Here is a 23,401-nt window from a genome sequence, read left to right on the forward strand (position 1 = left end):
TGATACACTCACAGTGCCCAGCTGGCCTGTGACAGGCGAGACAGGATATGTCTCAGTATCCACTTTTTAAGGTATACACTTTTCATTTTTAAATTAAAAGAACATGCCAAATTCTCAAAGTTATAGAACTCCCCCTCTTGCTGTCGTCATATCTGGTCTAAAGCTCACCTTCAGTAACAAATCTTGCTAAGCTTAATCCAGAAGGGTGTTGTTATCCTTTTTTATTACACTGAGACAGCAGGCACAATTCAACATGGAAAGTACTCCAGTGCTGAATGAACCCAAGCTCCTACGCTACTGACACCTCCAGTGGTTTCTTCTAGTTCCTAAACATAGAAAACATAACCAAGAAAATTGGCTGAATTCATTTACTTCATCAATTATCTTCCAATGTTCCTAACATTAAAAAATGAGTTCTGAATGTCAATAATTGGGCTTAAAGTAACCACATCACAGCAATAGTACTGTTATACTAATATTAGTAGTATTCATAGATTCATAAATTGTTAGGGGCTGGAAGGGACCTTGCAAATCATCGGGTCCAGCCCCCCAGCTCTTAGCATGGACCGGCTGAACATTCCATTTGTGGAGAACTTCCCAGGGAATGGGGCAACAGATCGATTGATCTGAGAGTTCAGCGGAGCTCATTACTCGTAACGGGTGTTAATCGCCACCACAGTCTCTCAATTATCGCGGCAGCATTTCAGTTAATTGATTTGGCTATAAAGATTGTGTGGCAGGAGCTACAAGAGCTGCAAGAGCCGGTGGGCTGTAGGCAGGGTAGCAGCTAAACCTGCTGGACAAGTTTTTGTTCCTTTTCTTCTTTTTATTGTTGTGTTTTTTTCTCCCAGAGCCGAACCCACTGGAGATGCCTACAGCTGGGTCAGTCTGGGTGAACACCATCCCTCCTTGTACTCAGTAAAACATCAAAGTCATGGCAGGTGAAAGCAAGGAGGAACCCCAGTCTGGCTAAGTTGCCAGGGTTTTCTTTTGGCAGGCTCCTGGATGTCATCGGGTTGCAGTGGGCCACGTCCTTATGCGGCGAATCCCCGTCATCCACGAACTTGGCCAGTGAGCTTTTTACTCCCCCATCCAAATCATTGATAAAGATGTTGAAAAGGACCGGTCCAAGCACAAACCCTTGAGTGACACCACTGGCCACTTAGTGCCAGGACGACAGATCCATTCATAAGAACTCTCTGGGTCCTACCCTGTAGCCAGTTTCCCTGTAGCCAGCCAGACATATTAATTAAGTACTAATTAAGTTGATCAGCCTACAGCCTTAAATAAGCAAATGGAGATAATTTACTTCAACCAGAAGACCATAAAGAGAAAAAAAAAACCCAGAAAAGCTTTTAACTCTTAAATCAGATCCTCAATCTTTGACAAAACCCATTAAACAGCACCTTTTCTCAGTATTTGTCAAGGTGCTATTGGCATTTCCCGTCACAATCAGAATTGTTGCCTTTTTCTTCTCTTGTAACTCTCTTTCAATAATTACACATTACTTACAAAGGTTGTGTAACTCTTTATAAATAATTACATATTCTGACTTCTTGTTTGGCTGACATCCTTCTGTCCTCTACTCAATACAATCATCCTCAAACTGTTCACCTTACAAGTTAAGAGAGACTATCTACTCATTTTCAAGTCAATCGATTCTTCCATTCTTTCCCTCTGCTTTCATCTCAGACATGGTTTCACCTACTGTATCTTTGTGATTTATCTTGTTCAGCTCTTCTACTTTCCCTTACCTTCAACAGAAATTTCAATCCTTCTATCTTGAAACCAGTTTTAACAAGTGTATGTGCAGTCACTCATACTGACTGAAGCCAAAGCAAAATCCACATTGCTATTCCTGGGAGCAAGGGCTGGTCATTATAGCCTACCAGGTCCTCGCATGACAGCAGGAATGCTCTTTCTTAAGTCCCCTGATACCTTTGAATCAAAAGTACTATTTGAGCATACCATGTTATCAGCAGTCTTGTAGGTGACACAATGCATACAACCCACATAATTGGAGTTGTCAGAGGTCCCTGAATAGTAAAACTGTTAAAGAGTATTTAGTTATTTTGTAAGGAAACAAAAATAAAAATGAACCAGTCGTCCTTTTCAAACATTAGGTTTTTTGGGAATGTTCAACAAAAATTGAAAATGAACAATGCACAATATTGGAGAATCTGTCAGGTATTATTGGTATTCTTTATTCTAGCTTAGGAACAGCTGTTCCAAGCCACATGTTTTTGTTCTCTCATTAGATGGACAAAGCTTCATAAAAAGCTAGATTCAATAACCTGGCCATAAGATACCTCATCTCAGTGGTCTCTGAAACTTCATGGATTTGTTAATATCGGCAAGTTGATGTCCTTTTGGTATTCAAGTTAATGATAGGCACAGGAGTTTTTTAGAACCCTTTCTAGGGGATCAGGAAACTCTGCCACACCTTGCTCTGGCAGTAGTCCTAGGAGAAGACCTTGTCATACAAGATGACAACCTACAATTTTGGAGAAGAATTCCCTACCTGGGTATAGAAGCAACTCAGGAAAATACTACCAGCTGAGAGATAATTACATACAGATGAAACTACTGATAATTACATACAGCTGAAAGGCATATGGTGCATTTCTCTCAGAGGACAAGCAAGCAAAGAAGTTGCATGACCACAAGTCAGGAGAAGGAGATTTGGAAAGAAAGTTACAAGAGACTTGCTCTCTTGGTTTTGTACGTTACTGGATTTGGGGTTTGGGTGTGTGCGCGGGGGGTGGTCTTTTTTAATTATTAGTTTACTGCTTGTAAAACAGTGTGGCATGAATGCAGCCACAAGCTTCTGCCAAACAAAGGTCAGTTTGGTTTAAATAAGATCCCTTTCTATAAAAGCCTGACCCAGAGAAAGCGATCTGCATAAATTTTCACTCTTGGAATTTGCCCTGGCTCTGCTACTTGATTCTAATGAATCAAGTTTGTTTAGTCACTGCTGATGCATAGCCAGTAGAGGGCACACAAGACATTTTGAGATTAGTAAATTAAACTCTGGTTTTAATTGCATAAATTTCTTAGCACAGTTATATTCCGTTACAGCCTGCCATGAGTTTCCTGTTGGCCTTAAACAAACCATCCAAATAGGACCCCATTCAGAAAAGTGCTTAAACATGCTGAAGTGTCCTTCTTGTACATGGATACGTCCATAAATCACAGTCCAAGAACTTTGCTGAAACAGCCTCAACTCTGAATAATGCAGTTTACTGAATAATGCTGGGTTCCTTGCCACTACATCCAATTGTGGGAATAGGGATTAAAAAGCACTTAACCTGAAATTATACACTATCACAATAACAAGGCACAAAAAGTACATTAAAACAGAACTCTGGTCATTGTTCTGAATTTTTCCACTTTTATATATTTCAAATAAATCCTTAAACCCTGTGATTACATTAAAAACCAAATCATCCCAGAAATGAGCAAGAGGAATGTGCCCGTTTCACAAAGTCATTTTATCATAATACAGCTTGCTTACACTGTACATTCTCTGGAGCAGGGATGTTTTTACATGTGTGTATAGGGCCATATGTACAAAGAGAAGGACGCCATTGTGCTGGCCACTGTATAAACCTTCACACCCTGGTCCAAAGACTTGATAATCTAAGTGGCCCCCTTTTCTACATGGGACCAGTATTGCAACTACAATACTACAATACAAATATTGTTGTTTTTATTAATCCTAAAAATTCATTTCTTTCCAATGGAAAAAAAAAAAGATTAAATTAGGCAGAAATGTAAAGTAACTTGGCAGAAATGTAATCTTTTGAAAGATGCTCCAGGAATCAGGGATTTAGATACCAGTTTGCTGTGCTTTTGTACCATAAGCAGACGGCTTCAAATGCCATTCACATGTAACAAACAGAATCCACTTCACCTCCATTAAAGAAATAAAAAGATCAGTAGCTGGGTTAACTCTTAACAGCTTTAAAGCCTCTAACCCAACACCTACATTTACAGAACCATCAAAACATATGGGCCATGATGTGAACATATATCTGACTGTTCCTACTGATTCATTTTCATAATAAAGACAAGTGAAGCCTAAAAGGGATTATTCCCTTAAACCCCTGAGCAAAAATGATTCCAAACTGCTGAAACAGTCGCAGGTAATTACTGGCTAATCTAGCCCAGGTGATGGTGATAAGACTCTGAGATTTCTTGCACAACACCATCCCAGATACATCAGGAGGTAGGCCCTTTAGAAAATATTAAAGCAGAACATGATTTAAGTGACCTCTGACCTACGTGACTCCAGTAACTCCAACGTCCTTTCAAAGGCCCACTGCCATGCTTTGCTTACCGAACAACAAAATTGTGTGTGGGCATTTCTGTGGGAGAGATGAGCTGCTCCTGCTAGTCACCAGTGACCAGTAAAGAGCAATACAATCCTTCAAACACATCACTGTTTATTGAAGGTATGTTCTGCCTCCCATGAGAAACCAGCTCAAATAACATGGAAAAAAAATCCTGTGCATCTTAATCTACGCTTGTTGACAGATATTAGACCTGCATCTAATGCTTCAACTAGAATAGCACCTAGGAGATGAACAGTAAGAGTTTAGTCTCTCAAGGTTCAATAGCAAATTGCCTTTGTGCTACTGTTGTTGCTAGATTTAAACTGCAGGTAAACACTGATACTTTTTACTTGCTTTTATTTTACAGATATTTACAAATAAGAAAAGTTGTTTAATGTTCTTCCCTCCTGCATAATCATTTTACCATGTTGTTTTTATTATGAGTAGACTGCATCTAAATCGACCCCAAGTTTCAGGTTCAATTTTAGGAAAAAAATACGTCTTGCCCAAATATAAGTCAAACTACAGGTAAAGACTTTGAACTGTTATTGCCCTTAGACAATATCATAGGACAATCAAATAAACAAAAGAAGAATCCAAAAGGTTACATGAAGTAAAAATGCTAATACAAAAAGTGCAGTGGTAAAAAATTCTGCCTAGGTATTTTTTAATTAATGTACTAAAATACGGCAAGTCCAAATAGGCGGGGGGGGGGGTGGCGGCACGCGGGAAGAGAGAGAGTCTCAAGTCTCCTTACTCAGCGTTTGGCAACTCTGAACATTGATAAATCTCACAAAAAGCCCCCCAAAATGTTGGTGGCTTCAACCCCACTTTTCAACAGTCTGATTTACAAACACACACATTAAAAATAAAAGTTCAATTACATAGCTTATTTTCATACAATTGCTCAAGTTAATATCCCATTAGATGTATAAAAAATAACTTGGGTGTCGAAAGTCCATTGTGGGGAGCACACAATAGATCTCCAAAGAGACAAACCTGGGTGTACCACTGTGATAACTGCAAACCCTCTACTGCCCAAGTGACATTCACTGGATCTTCTCAGTAGAGGATAAAATAAATTAATTTTTTCCAACTAACACTTTGTTTTCATGTTTACACTTACCTTGGCTAGACAGTGTCTACTTGCAACTATAACACTAAGTAATACAAAATAAAGTAGTTGTGTTAGACTTTAAGCCTTCTTTATAGGCTATAACTACAATTACTTTAAATACAACAGTCACCATAAGGTAGAGAAAAACATCCAGGGAGAAATAAGTATAAAGAATTATATTCAAAATAAATGATTGGGAAGAACAAGAAAATAAAGTATTAAAACTCAAAGGTAAGTCCAGACAGGAACACCCAGCTACATGATATAAGTGAAAACTGTGCCTGAATCTAGTAACAACCTGGTATCTAGTGAATCCTTGTGTTGTGAACAGGGAATACTGAATAACTGTGAAAGTGATGTGGTAGCTGTGTTGGTCTGGGAAGTATACAGGATGCAAGGATTTTTCTGGGTGGTATCTTTTACTGGACCAACTGCAGGGTTGGGACAGACTTAGACAGGCTTTTGAATGCAAAGAATTCTAGACCTGAAGAAGAACCTTAAAAACACTGCCTAAATCTCTCCCAACCACACAGATAGTCCAATAAAAGATATCACTGATTAAAATCCTTGACAAAGTTTCAAAACTGCTACTTGATTACAAGTCTCCCCAATTTTCATTCAGAAATATGCTCCCCAGTCACCCACCTGCTGCCATTTGATAGCTTCAGCAATGAAACTTGTAGCTTTTCTCTTTTCTTTTTTTTTTTACACTTATAATGAACATTTTAACTAAATGCTCAACCCTGCAATCCAGTCATGAGTTGAGCTGGGGAATTTACTTCAGTTTCAAGCAAAGTGACCTGTCCGTACTGCTCATTAAACTTTTCTTGCCAAGTACTCTTAACAAACAATCAGTCCTAAATCCATGCAGACATTACATTTATACCAGGAGAAGCACCATTTTCCTGACAAAAATAGGTGCTCAAGCGTTCACTAAATTTCCCCCAGGAGAAAAATGCCCCTTTTGGGAGAAGGTATTCAGGTTGTAGCCGTATTGGTCTAGAGGCAAAAAGGAATCAAGACTCATGCTAGAGGTGATATCTTGTGTTGGTGTGTTGGTGTAATAAAGACATCACCTCTACCATGAGTCCCGATTGTTTCTGGGAGGAGATTTTCCAGGTTTTGAGAGTTTCTCACAGAAGAGTGAATGCTTGTATGCTTCTCTCCTGGTCTGGTCCCGGAGGGGACCAGGGCAGCAACAGCTGCTCCCTGACTTTTCCCCAAACCAGGGACTGCCAGGTTGGGACAGGGTTGGGTGGGAAGCAGAGCAGCACTCACAGTTTCTCCTTCTTCCCCAAGTTGGCCAGTCCCTCAGGAATCGCAAAGCTCCAGGGACTGGGAATTGGGCTCTGGGAGGCTATCCTCCCCAGCTGGACAGCAGAGGCAGGGATTGCAAAGCCGGGGGATTCCCGCCTCAGTTCATGGCCCTGCAGACTTTAAATGCTTTAAATGCTGCGTGTACATGGAACACATGTACATGTCAACTTCAGGCCTATTATTCTATCAGTAAGAATTTGGATCCTGGGGCTTAGTGTAATGAGCAGCCTGATTAGGTCACTTTGCTCAGAATGGGAGCCAACTCAGAGCATCTGACAAAGGCAGCTGACACCTATGAAAGTTTATGCCTCTTTGAATGAGTTAGTCTCTAACGTGCCACCCTGCCCTGCTATCTGACAGACTTCACACAAATATGGCTAAATAACCTCCACTCTGTAGCAACAGAATGAGAAAAAATGCAAAAAGGAAAAAAATTACTCTCACCTTTAAACTGAGTCTACACAAACAATTATATACTAAATAATTGTATAGTTATTTCATGGTGTAACTAAACAGCAGAATTAAAGTTATTTAGAAGACTTTACTGTACATTTATATCTTAAATATGTTTGGTTTTCTTTCAACTTTGCCCTTTACTCTGAATTGCCTGGATTTGTAGAGCTTACATATGAAAATAATTACAAAATCCTTATAATGTTTTTAACCTGAAAAACTGCAGGCCAACATGCATTGTAATAAAACTGATTTATTTCCAAATAAAACTTATTAGAAAGAAGCGTGGGTTGAATCACTCTATAATAGGGCAGCTCAAGCTCAAGCTCTAGTCCATAGGTCAAATGAGACCCACAGAGCCATCACATCTGGCCTGCAGGGCTCCTCACAGGTCCAGAAATTTGGCAATAGGGGAGCAGTGGCCATTGATATGGACATCCTCCCCTTTACCAAATACCCAAACCCCATTCCCTGTATGGCTGGTTGGAGCCAAGCTATGCCCCCTTAACCCACAGGGCCAGGCCAGGCACCCCTGCTTCTGGATCAGGGCCAGACCGTGCCCCTTTTCCCTCCCATTAGGGCTGTGCCACAACCCCTTTCCCCGTCAGGCTGGGTTGGGACCTAGCTATGACCTTTTCTCCTGTTGGAGCCACAGCAGCAGCTGCCTACCCCAGACCATACACAAACCCAAAATGAGGTTTCCTTCCCACCCCCTCCCTCATCCCCAATGTTGAAAGGGGGGAAAAACCTTGTCTTGGATCTGGGTAATCATCATACTCTGTACAACACTTAGCAGAGGCATAATTAGCAATTTTTGCACCTTAGGCAGAGATTCTGGAGAGTGGGGAGAAGCTCTCTGGAGCCACCATTTTGGCATTCCCTCTAAATCAATATTCAATTTTTATTTTTAAAGCAACCTGAGGGGGGGAAAAAAAAAAATCAGAAACTCCATCATGTGGTATTATACTGAAATGCTCATGGCTCATCACTAGTGTTGGGACCTCTGGGTTCACTGCACAGATCTCTGCCACTTGTGCTAACAAAGCAACCAGAAGCTGTAATAGGCTGTCATCTTTCATGTGGCCAGCCACTAAAGGGAGCTGAACTACTCACTTTACCCATAGATTTCAGACACCAAAAAAGACAGTTGAGAATAGAGAACCCTGGATTTATTTCCTAGTTCTGGAGGATAGTTTCGATCAAAACTGATCTGCCCCAAGCCCCCCCCCCCCCCCCCCCCCAACACCTTTCCCTCCAGCTTGACCTCTGCTACCCCACCTACCTGTCTCTTTTACGTGTCAACTCCTTATTGAAATCCCAGACTCCTTGGCCAATCTCCAGATGAGCCCTCCTAAGTGACAATCACTCCCCCACCCTCCCCCAGGCTCTTCAGCTATGGTTTCAAGTAAGTCTTCCTGCCCCGCTTCTACTCTTCCCTGCCACCTCCCCACCATTTGTCATTCCCCCCCCACAAACTGGTTCCCATATCCCAAATCTTCCCTGGACTCTGTCTCCACTTCATCTGGTGCCTGCCAGTCATTCTTCCTTCCTAACTCCCTTACATCCTGCACAGACTCCATGACAGTCTTATCTCTCCATTTCCACTTCCACCCATGCATCCTCAGTTCCACAGCGCTCTATTTCACTCAGGCTACTTTCTATTTCCTCTTTGATGTCTGGGCTCAGAAAGGGCACTGGCAACCTCAAGGGAGGTTGGTTCCCTGGTCTCAGTTCCTGTACCCAATGCCACAGCAGCCTCTACTTACTGAGAGAAACAGCAGCAAATAAGGCCTTTGGTCAGCCATACAAATTTGCCAACTCTGCACATGCATTTGATCAAATTTCACAGGCAAAAGAAAATACAGATACCTGACACCCAGGCAAGCCCCCAGCCAAATCTCAAGTTCCTGTTCTAAACCACAAAGGAGCTAGGTTCCTAAACAAAACAGCTGTAAGAATATTTTCAAAACATATTTTTCCTGAAAATCACTCTCAGAAAAAGCTAAAACTGTTTCCACCAAAAACTTAAAAAAAAAAATTAAAAAAAAATCTTGCCCTGAAGCAGACAATCAGCATGGAAAAATTCAGCCCTGCTGGATGAAGTCTGACAAAGTTATAAGGGTCTTGTAAATAAAAGCATCAAACAATTTTATCTCCAGGTGGTGCTACCCATTCCATCTATAAAAAGAACTTCTAACTGCTATTTGTATAAAGGAGGATGGCTACTCTTAATATAAAGGAAAAGGGAACCACACAATAAAACGTAAATTTCATAGACATTAGGGCTGGAAGGGACCTCGGAAGATCGAGTCCAGCCCATCGAAGTCAGCAGGGGTCATAGGATACCAGCAAGATAAACATCCAAATGTCTCTTGAAGGTGTTCAAAGTAGGTGCTTGAACCACCTCCAGCAGCAGTCTATTCCAAAACTTGGGGGCTCGGACAGTAAAGAAGTTCTTCCTTATGTCCAATGTGAAACGGTCCTGGAGGAGTTTGTGACCTTTCGATCTTGTCATCCCTTGGGGTGCTCTGGTGAACAGATGTTCCCTCAAATCCTGGTGAGCACCCCTGATAAACTTATAGGTGGCCATCAGATCAACCCTGAGCCTGCGCTTTTCCAGGCTGAAGAGTCCCATAGCTCTCAGCCTTTCATCATAAGGTCTGTTTTCCTGACTTCTGATCATATGCATGGCTCTCCTGTGGACTCTCTCAAGCTTCTCCACATCCTTTTTAAATTGTGGAGCCCAAAACTGGATGCAGTACTCCAGCTGCGGCCTCACCAAGGCCAAGTACAATGGAATGGGATTTGCTTGAGAAGCATCTATGGATGCAAGCCAGTGTTTTGCTCGCTTTACCAGCTGCAGCATCACATTGAAGGCTCATGTCCATCTTGTGGCCAATCGTGACGCCCAAGTCCCTTTCGTCCGTAGTGCTAGCCAGTGTAGCACTGCCAAGCCTATAAGCATGCTGTGCTGAGCCTATAAACATGAGAGCTCTTGTATCTAAGTAGGGTGACCATATGTCTCAGTTTGACTTGAACAGTCCCAGATTTTGAAGGCTGGTCCCAGCCAGCTGGTGAAAATTAAAATGAGTGCCCCAGGCATAGGCATGAAGGTAGAGCAGTATGACCTGTGAAATAGGAAGCTTTAGCAGATCGCAATATTGCCATAGATAGATTAGGCTTGATTAGTGGAATGAACATTAATACTAATCGTTACTTAAACAGGTGACTGTTAACACTTACGAAGTAAAGAACAACGGGGTCATTAACTGGCCTTTGACTCCCTGGATGGGGGAGTAAGGGGGCCTTGGGCAGAGTTACAGATTTCATATTGTGCTATATAGTCACCCTAAACCTTTATTTTGCTGTTGTACAAACAAAAGAATAGCTGGCACTGTCCTGACAGCAGTCTTAAAATAAAGATAACTGGACATTTTATTGTTATTCCTACAGGGATTATTCTAGGAGTGGAAAAATATTCCGATTTTCTATACAAGGCACCTCTATACTCATCTATGCTACTCTGTCCATCTCACACATGCCAGGATAAGCCTATATAATGTTGACGTTCTCATTTACAACCTGGGAACTGAGATGCACATAATAAACCTCAGCAGTAACAAACAGGTCACATTAACTTTTCTTTTTTTATTAACTGTGCAAGAGAGACTATCATTTGCACTAGGTTTTATAAAAGCTCATGCTGGCATAAAAATGGGAAAGGCACATTCATTTCCCCATATCCTGTCTTAACCACTTATTTGTTTTAATGGCCTCTGCAGTTTTTATATCAAGCATAATACCATAATTCTAAATTCCCTGAAAGATTTTAACAAGCTCTTTTTTCTGTAATGATTAATTGGATATCATTTTGTTCCTTTCCCAAAACCACACAAATTTACATGTTACAGCTCCAGTTTAGCAAAGTTCACTGCACAAGATCAGCCACATCAGCATAATATTCCAGGAAGTTGGAAACAATTTAGAGATATGCTGTGTTGTTATTACTCTGACGAGGAGGTGGAGATTGCTCCCTATGCTAGAATCCCATAGTTGTTGTTCAGACAGACACACCACAATTCTAGAGCACTGTAGCCTGATTAACACAACCACTGGGTGAGTGGAGGAGGGCAAAGGGGGAATGTCAGCTTCAATTTACTCCAGTGATCTTCTGAGGGAGCTTTTCAGCAAAGAGAGCATTTTATTAGATGTATTTACACATTCTATTCACGTTAATTGTCCCTCACAGCAACTTTAGTTAATTATGGTACATTAAAAACATTACATAGCTTGTAGCTAGTATTTTCTAATTAAAATAAGTAAATGTGACTCCTTAGGGAGTACAGAGAGGAAAGCAGTACATTATTTCTGAAAAGGGAAGAAAAGCCAAGAACACTTACCTCATGAATGAGAGCTATTAACATTTGCTGGAAATTGCGCCCCCTACTGACCAAAAATCGATTAATAGGTTTGCCATCTTTGCCCATATGGACTGGAAGATCATAACATAACAACATGCCAGCTTAAAAAGAGAAAAAAAAGTAAGTGCATCAATAGAAAATACTGCTGAATACAGCAAAAATGTGAGGTACACAGTGCAATAAAATGCTTAAGAAAATGCCTCTAAAGCCAATTAAAAATCTAACAGATATAAAAGCTTGTCTACAAAGAGTGACACTGAGAAGTGGGACAGGAGCTCTGAAATCACTTCATGATTCACAGCTCCCAGACTACTGGTATTAAGAGCCTTATGAAGATAACGAGCTTATGGTTTTTGAAAGAAGCAGAGAAAATAGTGAAGGGAGCATTAGAGGTAACAGTATATGACTGTTGCTTAAACTGATCCTTTTCTAAAATTCAAAAAAAAGTTTCTTCTGGGCAATAGTTAAGCATATCGCTTAACTCTAACATACCCATGTGCTTAAGTGCTACCATGAAATGGGTTAGACTTAGGTATGTGTCTAAGAACTTTCCTGAATCACAGACATTAATAGATTTTAAACATTTAGTGTACAGCACCCAGATTTTTTGAAACATTAATCAAGGAAGTGACTTACCCATTAACAATGAAAGCTCACCTGCCAGGCCAGGCTTCAGACCTGGTTGCTTGTTCCTCTCATACATTTTCAACAAGAAGTTTGGAACTCCTGCTACAGTCTTCCCTTGATCTGAGCGTGTGGCCCCTCTTCTCAGTGCAGAATGATAAACACCACGGGGCATGTTGGCCATTTCTTGTTTCACAAGTGATGCTGCAAACTCTTCAAATGCTGGAGGAAGTAGGGGGAAAGACAAAGGTCAGCGGCTGAAAAGAAAGACAGACCAAAAAAAAATTCCAACAAACCCAAAACCACAGCTGTGCTTCAGGGCAGTTATGCCTAACTAAAGTTTCCAGCAAGTACATATTCAGATGAAAGCTCCAAGGTCAGGGATTTAGAACTCCTGAAGTCTTCCTGACTCCATGTTCACCTCCACTCAAACTTCAGCTCAGGAAGCTCTGAATAAGTGATGTCAGATGCTCAGACTCAAAAGAAAAATAGCCTGAACTGTTCTCCAAGCTGTCGATCAATGTACTCTTTGTTTGATGGTTATGCCATTGATGTTTGCTCAAAGTGAAAAAAGGGACAATCAGAAATTAAATTTACATTGACCAATGAATAAAAAGTTTCTCTCAAATGATATTTTTCTGCAGGACTTTCCAGCATTAGAAAAATACAAAGCCAGTACTCTAATTTCTGTGAACACAGTTCTGGTACTGTTTATAAAGCTGTATGCTTTCAAGCTAAGTCTTTTATATTCTAGCCGAGTTCAACATTATAAAGAATTAATGTAAAGTTATTGCTTGGCTGTGAAATAAGCTTAAGTAGCCTTTATTGTTGGAGCTGGGGGAGGGGACGGGCCTGGGGTGGAAGTGTGTGTGCACACGAATGTGCATGTGCAGTGTTACTGCATCCCAACATGAAGCAAACTTCATACCAGCACCTGACAACACTGATAGATTTAAGAGTCTGTTTTCATTTTATAACCATGTTTTAAAGGGATTTATAACAACTGTTTTACATTAGGCTTGAAACTTCGGCATGCAAGTTTCCAAACCAGATGCAATGCTGTTTTGCCTAGGAATCAGAGCCCATCTAAGATGAAAGAGCACTCAATCTTGGTTCCAAGACCCTTGCTATACTTGCTACTTTAGTAGCATATTTGCTACTTTAACATCTCAGTACTTGCTGTTGGAGTTTAAATCAGGTTTTATAGCCTAATCATTACTGTAATGCCTACTTGTGTACTTCCTCACATTTTAAGATTGCTTATTAATTATAATTAAAAGAGAGATTTTGAAGATACTATGATTCTGCTACTTCTAGTCATAATGGTAAACAAATCTAACCTACAGATATAGATAAGGCATAAATCACACTGGAAATCAAGCTAACTTCATGAAAGAAGATCTGGTTCTGAAAAAAATTATAATACATCATAAAGTTTTAGACCAGTAAGTAAACAAAAAATCCCAGAGGCAACCACTGTTGACATTTACCATGAATCAAAATATTGGCGCACACACAGTATGCCACAATAAAACAAAGGATTTAACTGTTGTCCTTTAGAACTGTTATATAGGAAGAACCTTTAATAAAAATACGATAGTATGTTTCCAGCTTATGTACAATGCCCAACAAATGCCAATCCAGAGACAAATGGATTTAGTGAAACCCCTGATGCTTATGTGTGCAGACAATTATTATCCCTTCATTCCCCTTCCTGGCTCTGTTCCTTTGAACCACTGAACAAATAACATGCTCTTTCAAAGGGCCCAGACAAGGGAAGATTTCTCAGTTCCAGTTTCCCATGGTCCATACAATAAGAGTAAATGGGAACTACAGTCAGCTTGTGTCGCAGAAAGTCTTTGCTTTGTTTTGGTTCATATTTAACTTTCATTTTTTAATATCATTTTTGATTCTTAGCTATGTAGCTGAGTTGGCCCTTGCAAGCTGGTTTGAGAGTCAACACCATCTTCTCCTGAAAGGCAAGGGAAGACAAACCCTCACTCAAAAGTAATTCCTATATAGAAGCTATTCTGATAGGTGCTTTAGATTTTATATCTTGTTACCATAGCAATAAGAGCTTCTCTCTTCAGAAAATAATATACAGAGCAGCGGTTCTCAACCTTTTTAGACATGAGGCACCCTGGATAGACTTTAGGCACCCCTCAGAAAATGCCAGCTCTTAGTTTTCACTCATTTTTTTTCACTAGAAAAACAGAACATTTTTTCTGTTGCAAAGAACTCAGAAAAACCATAACTATGGATTTCTATTTGAAAATTCTAGATTTATCCTGTAAATCGTGGGCACATCTACACAAGACATTTACTGCAGAGCTGACTAATTAGCACCACAGCAAAACATCACCATCTAGATGCCCAAACCTATTAGGTTGCAGTAGATTAATAAATGCCACTGCAAGGTAGTACGTCTAAACACAAGTAGTACCCTGTGGTGGCATTGCTTTAGTTGTCTGAGTACACACGTAGATGGTAATGAGGCTGGCTGGGGCATGAGGTTGCTTCAGTGCAGAGGCTGCCTGAGAGCTAGCCTGTCACTGAAGCACCCTGATGCCCCAGCACGCAGGCCCCATGATGAAGCACTTTCATGACTCAGCCAGCGCCCGCCCTTCCCCAGCATATAGAGACTGGTCAGAGCAGCCCTGGGCTTGCAGGAAACCTGAGGGGGTCAGCTTGCCACCCCAGGGCTGCTCCAACTGGGCTCCATGTGCAGCAGGGGGGGCTGGTTCTGGCACAAGGGTACAGTCCCACCTGCTGAAGCACCCTTGTGCCTCAGCCAGCCCGCTCCCTGCACAAATAAACTCTCAGGCTAGGGATAGACATTCAAGCCTGAGCCTGAATTGATTCAATCTTTGCAGGTTAGTCTAACCTGGCTAGGCTAAATCACTTTGTAACTGCACAGATATCCCCTCTGAACTGAAAAAATGCCAGCACATGCCTCCAGTGGCTCAGGCTAGAAACTGAGGGTGCAAGAAAGTGGGGGTGCTAGAGAAGCCCTCCCTTCCCTTCCACAGCGCAGAGTTGAGGGGGGCATGGCAGGCCCTGGCAGGACACTGTGTTTAGGCAGGGCTCCCCTCCCTTGATAACAGAGCATTTATCATCTCTGTTATCAGCATTTAGCACCCTATCAGAAAACAAAGCCTCACACATTAGTTCAAGCTCTTCCTAAACAGCTTTTTCCAAAGGAAGGAATGCAGGGACAACCATGTGAGCTGTTCATTAGCTCCAAAAATCCCTAAGCAGACACTGTCCTATTTGCCTTACACAGCATTAGCTAGCATACCACATTCTGGCTATGGTTCGCACTGTGGGAGAGAGGAGGAAGGGATCTCTGCTTAAGCAGTGAGTGGTGAGGGGTGGCAAGGGGGGCATGGGGAAGCAAGTTGACCTTGCTGTGCTTGCAAGTCTCTGCCGGAGCTCCAGCCAGGGAGCACAGGGAGGAGGCCAGCCCTGCTGTGGAGCAGAGAGCCCCACCCAGCCCAGACAGCATGCTGGAATGCTTGGGGAATCAGATTTAAATTAAACCAGCAAAGGGTCTAGACAGATACTGCATAAACCGGTTTGACCCAAATCAGTTAAGTCTGATACTACATTCAACCAGGTTTATCTCAAACTGGTTTCAACCATTTTCAAACTGGTTTACGTGCACTGAACATCTGTTCTGTTACAGGTTTAAACTAGTTTCTGATCACTTAAACTGGTTTGTGTGTAACGTCTGTCCCTAGTCTAACACAATATGCTCCAGAGTTTTTTCGCTCCCAGGTGTATGTTCAAACGGTGCATCCAGAAGCAAAAAACTCCAAAGCAAAAAGCTCCTGATTTTATTCAAACTATTTATTTTATTCATAATTGCATGTGTAGACGTGCCCATGTTTGCATACCTAGGGCCCCTCTACACAATACAGATATCATGCAATTAACTGGTTAATTGCGCAATTACCAGCTACATGCGCAAAGGAGCTATCACACAATAAAAAGCTACAACCAGCTATAAAGTTAGACTTCAAAACTGTGTACTAACTTTAGCTGGTTGCTAGTGAGCTTTCATTTGCAGATATAGCAGGGCCTCCCCTGCAGCTAGTGGTTCCATTGGATGCCATGATCCCCAAGGCTCAGACATGCATGAAACTCCTGGCTCACTCTCTGTACAAGCAGCCAGGCTGAGAGTCCTGCAACTGATGCATCACCATCACCATGAGGCACAACCAGGACTGGGAGCCTCGTCAGTTATGGAGACTCTCAGTCCTGGCTACACCTGGCCCCCACAGCTGTGAACCCCCTCAGCAAAGTGGTCTCTCAGCTATGGGGGCTCACTTTTTGCCAATGCATAGATTCATAGATGTTAGGGCCGGAAGGGACCTCAATAGATCATCGAGTCCGACCCCCTGCATAGGCAGGAAAGAGTGCTGGGTCTAGATGACCCCAGCTAGATGCATATCCAACCTCCTCTTGAAGACCCCCAGGGTAGGGGAGAGCACCACCTCCCTTGGGAGCCCATTCCAGACCTTGGCCACTCTAACTGTGAAGAAGTTCTTCCTAATGTCCAGTCTAAATCTGCTCTCTGCTAGCTTGTGGCCATTATTTCTTGTAAATGCAGGGGGAACCCACTATTTGTCTCCCCCTGTACCAGCAATAAGGTATAATTGGATCTAATGTATGATCCCATAATTGTGCCTATTGCCATGCACATGTGGCATAGGAGGAGGCGCAATTGTGTGGATCATGCATGAAATCTAATTGTGTCTTTACCTGCATGTGTAGAGGGAGCCTAACAGTGCCATGGCCCCCTGGTTAAAAATCAATGATATGGAAGCTAGGATAATCCTAAAAACTTTTTTTCGGGGGGGGGGCGGAAGGGGGCGCGCGTGGAAGGCCGGGGGCAGCAGGAAGGGGGAAGAATCAAACCAAAACAAAAGTGAAAAAGGTCATGGATTCAGTCAGGAAAAGTAAAGTTTCAGCCAACACTCACAAACAATCACTGTGGAAGTTCCAGTTTACCTGCTGTAGCAGTAATGGGGATTTTAGGAAACACTCCAGGACATACTAACTGCCTAACTATATCCTCCATTAGATGCACCTGGGTTCCTGAGTTCAGCCAACAGTAAGAAAATTGCGCGTGATCTTGGTACTATCCAGCAGCAGTTCAGAGTCCATAGCCCCATCCCTATAGAGATACAGTGACTCCAAGAGGATGTCTATCATTTTACACACCCAATCTCTTCACCTGACACTGAGGTTAGTTAAGGTATGAAAAACATTTCATAAACGTTATTCAAAAAACAAACCTCCAAACCATAACAGCACTGAGAAAATTAAAAAAACAAACAAGAAAAAACAAATTTACAAAACCTGTAACTTTCCATTTTGTACAGTCTTATGTCTGAAAAAACAGAGCTGCCTTTTAGACATGATTCCTCTAGTTCTCCGCTTTAGGCCTAAATCATAATTAGAGAACAATGTTGGTAACTTGCAGCCAACCTTAGCTAGGGAATTAGAGAAAAACATAGAATTCTAAAATAGTATTCTTAAGTAATATCATAACACCTGTCTCTAGCATTAGCACCTTTCCTCCTATATCAAAACCATATTTCCTCATACACAATATGCCCTGGAATAAGATACACACCTTATTTAGGAAAAGCAGAATGAAGAGGGAAGGGAGCTGGGGTGGGGGCAGGAATCTTTCCTTGTGGTAAATAATTGGGTAGCAGTAGCTAGGTAGCAGCACCCGCTCACCACTCTGTTCTCTGTGGATCATGGGCAGACTTTACTTTCAGTTTCCCCTGATAAGTAGGAGAAACTGCTCTTGCCATATTCTTCACATATAATGCACACTCTAATTTCCAGCAGCTGGATTTTGGAAAGAAGGTACATGTAAAAATGCAGTATCCACCCCCACACCCCTGCTTTTTTTTTTTTTTTTTTCTTTAAGTAAGACACTATTATTTAACTTTGTGACCTACTTTGGGATACTATTTTTATGGAAGACAAACCAAATAAGGCCCCAGCCCCACAACAGTCTCCATTTCAGTGGATCCCCCTAACATAATCATTTGGGGTATTGACAGGCATAGGAAAAAAATAAAATAACACACTTTACTGGAAGCAGCAGCGCATTACTTCTACCCGGCTCTGCAGCATCTGTATAGATCGGGCGCTTCAGCATGGCTTTTTGGCGCTTTTAGTTAAAGTTGATTCAATCAGCTATTAGACAAAAGCACAAAAAAAGCCCCACTAAAGCACCCGATCCATACAGACATTGGAAAAGACAGGTGCAAGTAGCACCCTGCCACTTCTGGGCATGAGCTGGGCTTGGCACAGGAGTGTGCTGAGTTTAAAATAAAGTGCTATTGGGGGGGAGAAGGGGAGAGGGATTCCACATCTGCAAGCAGCTTTAGGTTATAAAGCTATATCATAGTTTCTTCGCTAAATGTAAACTACCTGGTAAAATCACAGAAGGTGTTAGGGACAAAAGTTTGATATAAGCAGAGCCAGGAACAGAAAGGTCCATCCCCTTCTCTTCTTCCTCTTCAGTGACATCCATCTCTTCTGGCTGATCAACTTCTGGTCTTGCCTAAGTGATGTCAAACACATTGAATAGTAAAAAACATAAATAAAATACTAGGAGAAATAAATATCTCACTTGAAATCCATATATAACTTCATGGTCCAGAATAATGAAGATAGCGATCACCTTTTAGTTCAAACAACTAGTCTTTAAGCTGAGAAGGTAAACAGCTGTCTTCTATCAGACCGAAGGTGCAGAACAGATTTACAAAAGTAGTGAGACTCATGGATCTGAACTACCATTTGTGGTAAAACTTAATAAATTTAGGAACAGAATGGTAATACTCTTCATTCTAGTGAGTCTTGGATTTGATTCTTAGTCTGATTTCTTTGTAACAACTCAGGAAAAGGATCTATTTTACATTAGAATTCAACCTGTAAAGCACCTTCTGAAAGGAGAAGGCTCACAGGAATGTCTTTTTTTTCGGTACATTGAAGACTGCAGTAGTTTTTAGTGGATCATACTTTTAAATAAACAAATGGATTCTCTTTCTGATGTAAAGGGAACAGTACACAGAGTTCAGTGATCACTATATGCCAGCACACAATTATTTATTATTGTATCAGTGGTTAGAGGTTTACCCTTAATCAGTCTCTTCGGTTTTCAGATAAAAAATAAATTTTGTTTATACCCAAGTTTCCACTAGACACTGCTTTATAAGTTTCTGTAAAGTATGGATTTTAATTTTAAAGTTATTTGTGATATTTAAAAATCTTTTCATAATACACAGTTGTAGCACCCATATGGAGGCAATTTTGCAATACTGCAGGAAATCAAAACATACAGAAGTATTTAGCATAGCCATGAAGTAGCAGTGATTACCCATTATTGTCCACTCAGTTTCTCACAAGGTTATTTAAAAAAATAACTAGGAGAGATTACCTGACATGTGGCACTCTATAGTCTTCCATTCCATAAGGGTACAGATTTACATTTTTGAGGAAGAAATTTAAGAGGAAACAGTTCTCTATATATGCATTAAACAACTAACATCACTTTCTTTTTACCTTGCCTCCTTTTTGGGGAAGGCTAAGTACCATATATCTTGAAATTTAGGAACACAGAAGCACACAAGATAGCACCTGTATTCAAAACAAGCATAAAGTATCTAAGAAGCAAGTTAGTTTCCCAACAGAAACTTTAAACATGAGTTCAGTGGGCCATTCTCTGAGAGACAGCCCTCCAGAGCTGATGTCCACAACTACTCCCAGACAAATCAAAACCCACTCCCAAACACTTTCAGAAGCTATAAATCAATGACCCATGCTCACCAAAACAGGCCATCAATTCATTTATAACTCTCTTAGGAGCCAATGTGGCTCATTTTTCCTCAGGCAGATCCTATCTACCTAGCAAGTATTTCCCACCTTGTGCGTGGTCTTGCCCTTTCCTTTTCTGTTTCATTTCTGAGGAGGTAGCACCTGTTCTTGCTCTGAAGTATTTATTGTATTTACTAGAATCCAAGATGAGGGCTTTTCCCCCCATTCAACATCAGGAAAAAAAGCCTCAACTTGAACATTAGTACCAGCCCAGGGCAGCCAGCTCCTGCAGCTCTGGCCCTGGCCCTGGCCTCAACCCAGGCCCAGGACAGGAGCCATTACTGCTGCCTGGGGTGAGCAGCCATGAAGACAGCAGCATCTGCCCATACTCCTATCTTCCTCCTGTACTACTTTCCCTTTATGTGAAACTGATTGCCTCTCAAGCCATCCCCACCCCCCTCCATTTTCCCAATTATGGCCTTACAGGCATTAACTGTGGCCTTCAGCCTCCCCATAGCCACCACCATGCCTCACAGGTTTTACTCGGTTTCCTTTCCTTGAATCACTCCACTCAAGCCAGCCTTGCTGTCCAGGCTTCAGGTCTTCCCAGCCTTAGCCCTCTTCTTCTGGTTGTAGCCTTCAGACTTTGCCCACTAACTGGGTCTCAGCTTCTCAGCCACAGCCCTCCTCGCATCCCTGCCCCTTGCCAGGGCTCCAGCTGCAGAGTGCCGAAGCATCCTACTGTGTGGCCTCCAAACACCCTTCTCAACCACTTCCAAACCACTGGTCAAACTCAGTACATTCCTAGCAAAAGCTCTAACTCAAAACACACTATGCTGAGTGAACAAAAATAACTTTCAACAAAATTTTAACCATCTAGGCACACTCCCCCACTGCAGGAGGGTGACTTCTCTGCCCTCTGATAGTGTCCCTTCCATTTCTCTTCTGGGCCAGAGCTTACTCACTCAGCCATAGAGCTCCTTCCTCCCTGCCACTCCAGGTCACCATGCCCCTGCTTTCCTGGCCCAGCTTGTATAGTGGTCCAGTCCCACCCTCACCAATCATCTGGGCCCTGATAGGCAGCTCTGACAAAGGGTTTTTTTATTATCCCTTTAACATTTTTGCCTCTGGCCATCTCTGCCAAAGGTAGGCCTGGACCATTTGCAGCTCCATCAGTTAGCAGTCTGGAAGTCAGTTTTAGCCCAGAGCTCAACTTCAGTGCAGCATCTGATGAAGCAGTTTGTTGGAGTACATCTGCCATGGTTTCCTTCTTCCCCTGATCAGGGTTCTTTTCTCTATAGGGTCCAGGACTAAGGCCTCTTACTGTGCTCTTTCGCAGCACTTCTCCTGTTAGTCCTTACCCCTCTGGGCCACAAAAGTTCTGCTTTTAAAAAGGTGCCATGTCATTTTCTCCTGCCCATCAGCCTTTTCTCCATAACAGGGCTTTGGTCCCCTGTTACATACCTGTTCAGGAAGATGAAGGATGGTGTGTTCCTCAGAACCAAATTCAGACAGAGATTTGTATGCTGAAATTCCTACATCAGGATCCTAGGAGACAATAATATCACAAGCAAAGCAAACATTAGCTGCAAAATGGGACAGAAACCCTCTGGCTATCCATTAATGCCAAATGAGTTTATGTACTAGCAGCTGAGCGTCAAATTCTTCTGTGACTTTCTTTTTTAATGTGTAATGAAGTCTCCCAGGAAGCACAGCCCTAATTATTTCCTTTAGATAGTAACGTACACCTGGGGAAGATCAAAAGTAATATCCATATAGGCATCCTCAACTGCAAAGGGTAAAATTAATGAAAACTGACCCATCCTTTCACTGTACAGAGTGCCACTGAAACTGTGATAATTAATACTGCCACCATCAAATTTCCAGATCTGTGGCAAGCCTTGTGGGCCAGGTGATGTGGCCCCATGGACAGAATCCAGCCTGCGGGCCATTTCTTGGTCTACGCTGAAGATACTTCTGTCACCTTGAGCTGTACTTGCCTGCACTATATTCTTGTGCTGATGAGGAGCAGAAAAGATACGTAAGGCTCTAAATCTCACACCCCTGACAGGCACCAAGCTCAGTCAGTGGAGGGGTGAGGGGGAAACAGTCAGTCAGTAGCACGGACAGGAAAGAAAATATATCAGAAAATAGGTACCTGACACTGACAGTAATATTTTCAGAGGGAGGGGAAAGTATCTTTAACATATAAACTGAACGTTTTAACATTTTCTGATCCTTCATTTACCTTGTTCTGAGTATGACTCCAAAGGAAGCTGACAACTTGAACTTTAAATTTCTATAAAATTAACAAAAAACAACAAAAAAAACCTTTAATTTCAAGTAACAGACAAACTTAAAGCATACAAAGGATCAGGGACATTACATATTTTTCAGAGTAACATGTGGATACTAGGGTTGTGCAAAATTTCAATGGACATTCAATTTCGAAGGTGTTTTGATGCGTTTCAAGCTTGAAACACCAAAACTGAATCGAAACGCAAAGCTTTGAAACAGCTTTGAAGTGAAATGAGGGCACTTGAAACATTTTGAAAATTTTGAACAGTTTCCAGTTTCGAAGCTGGGTTTGCAGGGAAATACAAACTAAGGAGAAGAGGAGGGAAGGATTGCTCTGATATTGACATGTGTTGCTGGACACTGACCGTGATCCTTCCCTGAGGTCCCTTCCAAGCCCAGTGCTCTGGGGGAGGGATGGAGAAGGAGCATAAAAGTATTGTTTGAAATGAGCTTTGTCAGCTTACTGAGCTGTGTCCTCCAGCACCATCAAGAGCATCAGGAAGGCTCTCACTTCCTACTTGTTAGTCTGTTCCTAGCAAGTGGTATCCAATCCTTTCCGAAATACCCCAATACCCTTTCCTAATTTGTTCCTTTCAATTTATTCCTCCCCCTTAAATCAACTTTTTGTTTTTGTTATTCTCTGTAATTCTTTCTCCACATAAAAGAAATCTATGTTTTCCCTGCCAGTCTGCATTGACTGTTCAGAAAAGCACAACATATATTACAGAATATATGTTTATATATTACGTAAATATATACATTGCATTACAGAAACACACAGATTTTCCAGCACATCAAACATAAAGTGTGCTGAAAAGGCAGGTGGCCACTCTTCTGGCCAGGGTGAAAGAGGGGGCAGAGGGAGAGCTCTAAGTGCCCTCCTGCCCCAAAACTTAAATGCAGCCTCTTTCCAACAACTAGCAGCCATCCCACTTCCGCTGCTAGCAGCACCAAGGAGATGGGAGCAGTGTCTGCATCCCCTCCAATAACACCTG

At 41.9% G+C, this 23,401-nt stretch overlaps 1 protein-coding gene across 5 annotated transcripts in view; it reads right to left on the reverse strand.

Annotated features, from left to right (window-relative positions):
* FOCAD (focadhesin) overlaps positions 1-23,401 on the reverse strand; it is a 290,506-nt gene that overhangs the window by 66,297 nt on the left and 200,808 nt on the right. For all 5 annotated transcript variants that reach the window (XM_059724664.1, XM_006266820.4, XM_019480766.2 and 2 more), the window contains exons 17-21: positions 22,357-22,407; positions 21,573-21,656; positions 18,723-18,855; positions 12,300-12,488; positions 11,622-11,743 (exon numbers count right to left, since the gene is read on the reverse strand). In XM_059724664.1, coding sequence (XP_059580647.1) covers positions 11,622-11,743; positions 12,300-12,488; positions 18,723-18,855; positions 21,573-21,656; positions 22,357-22,407 — 579 coding nt within the window. The remainder of the gene's footprint in view (positions 1-11,621; positions 11,744-12,299; positions 12,489-18,722; positions 18,856-21,572; positions 21,657-22,356; positions 22,408-23,401) is intronic.

The sequence above is a fragment of the Alligator mississippiensis genome, chromosome 3 (assembly GCF_030867095.1).
Source record: "Alligator mississippiensis isolate rAllMis1 chromosome 3, rAllMis1, whole genome shotgun sequence".
Taxonomy (NCBI): Eukaryota; Metazoa; Chordata; order Crocodylia; family Alligatoridae; genus Alligator; species Alligator mississippiensis.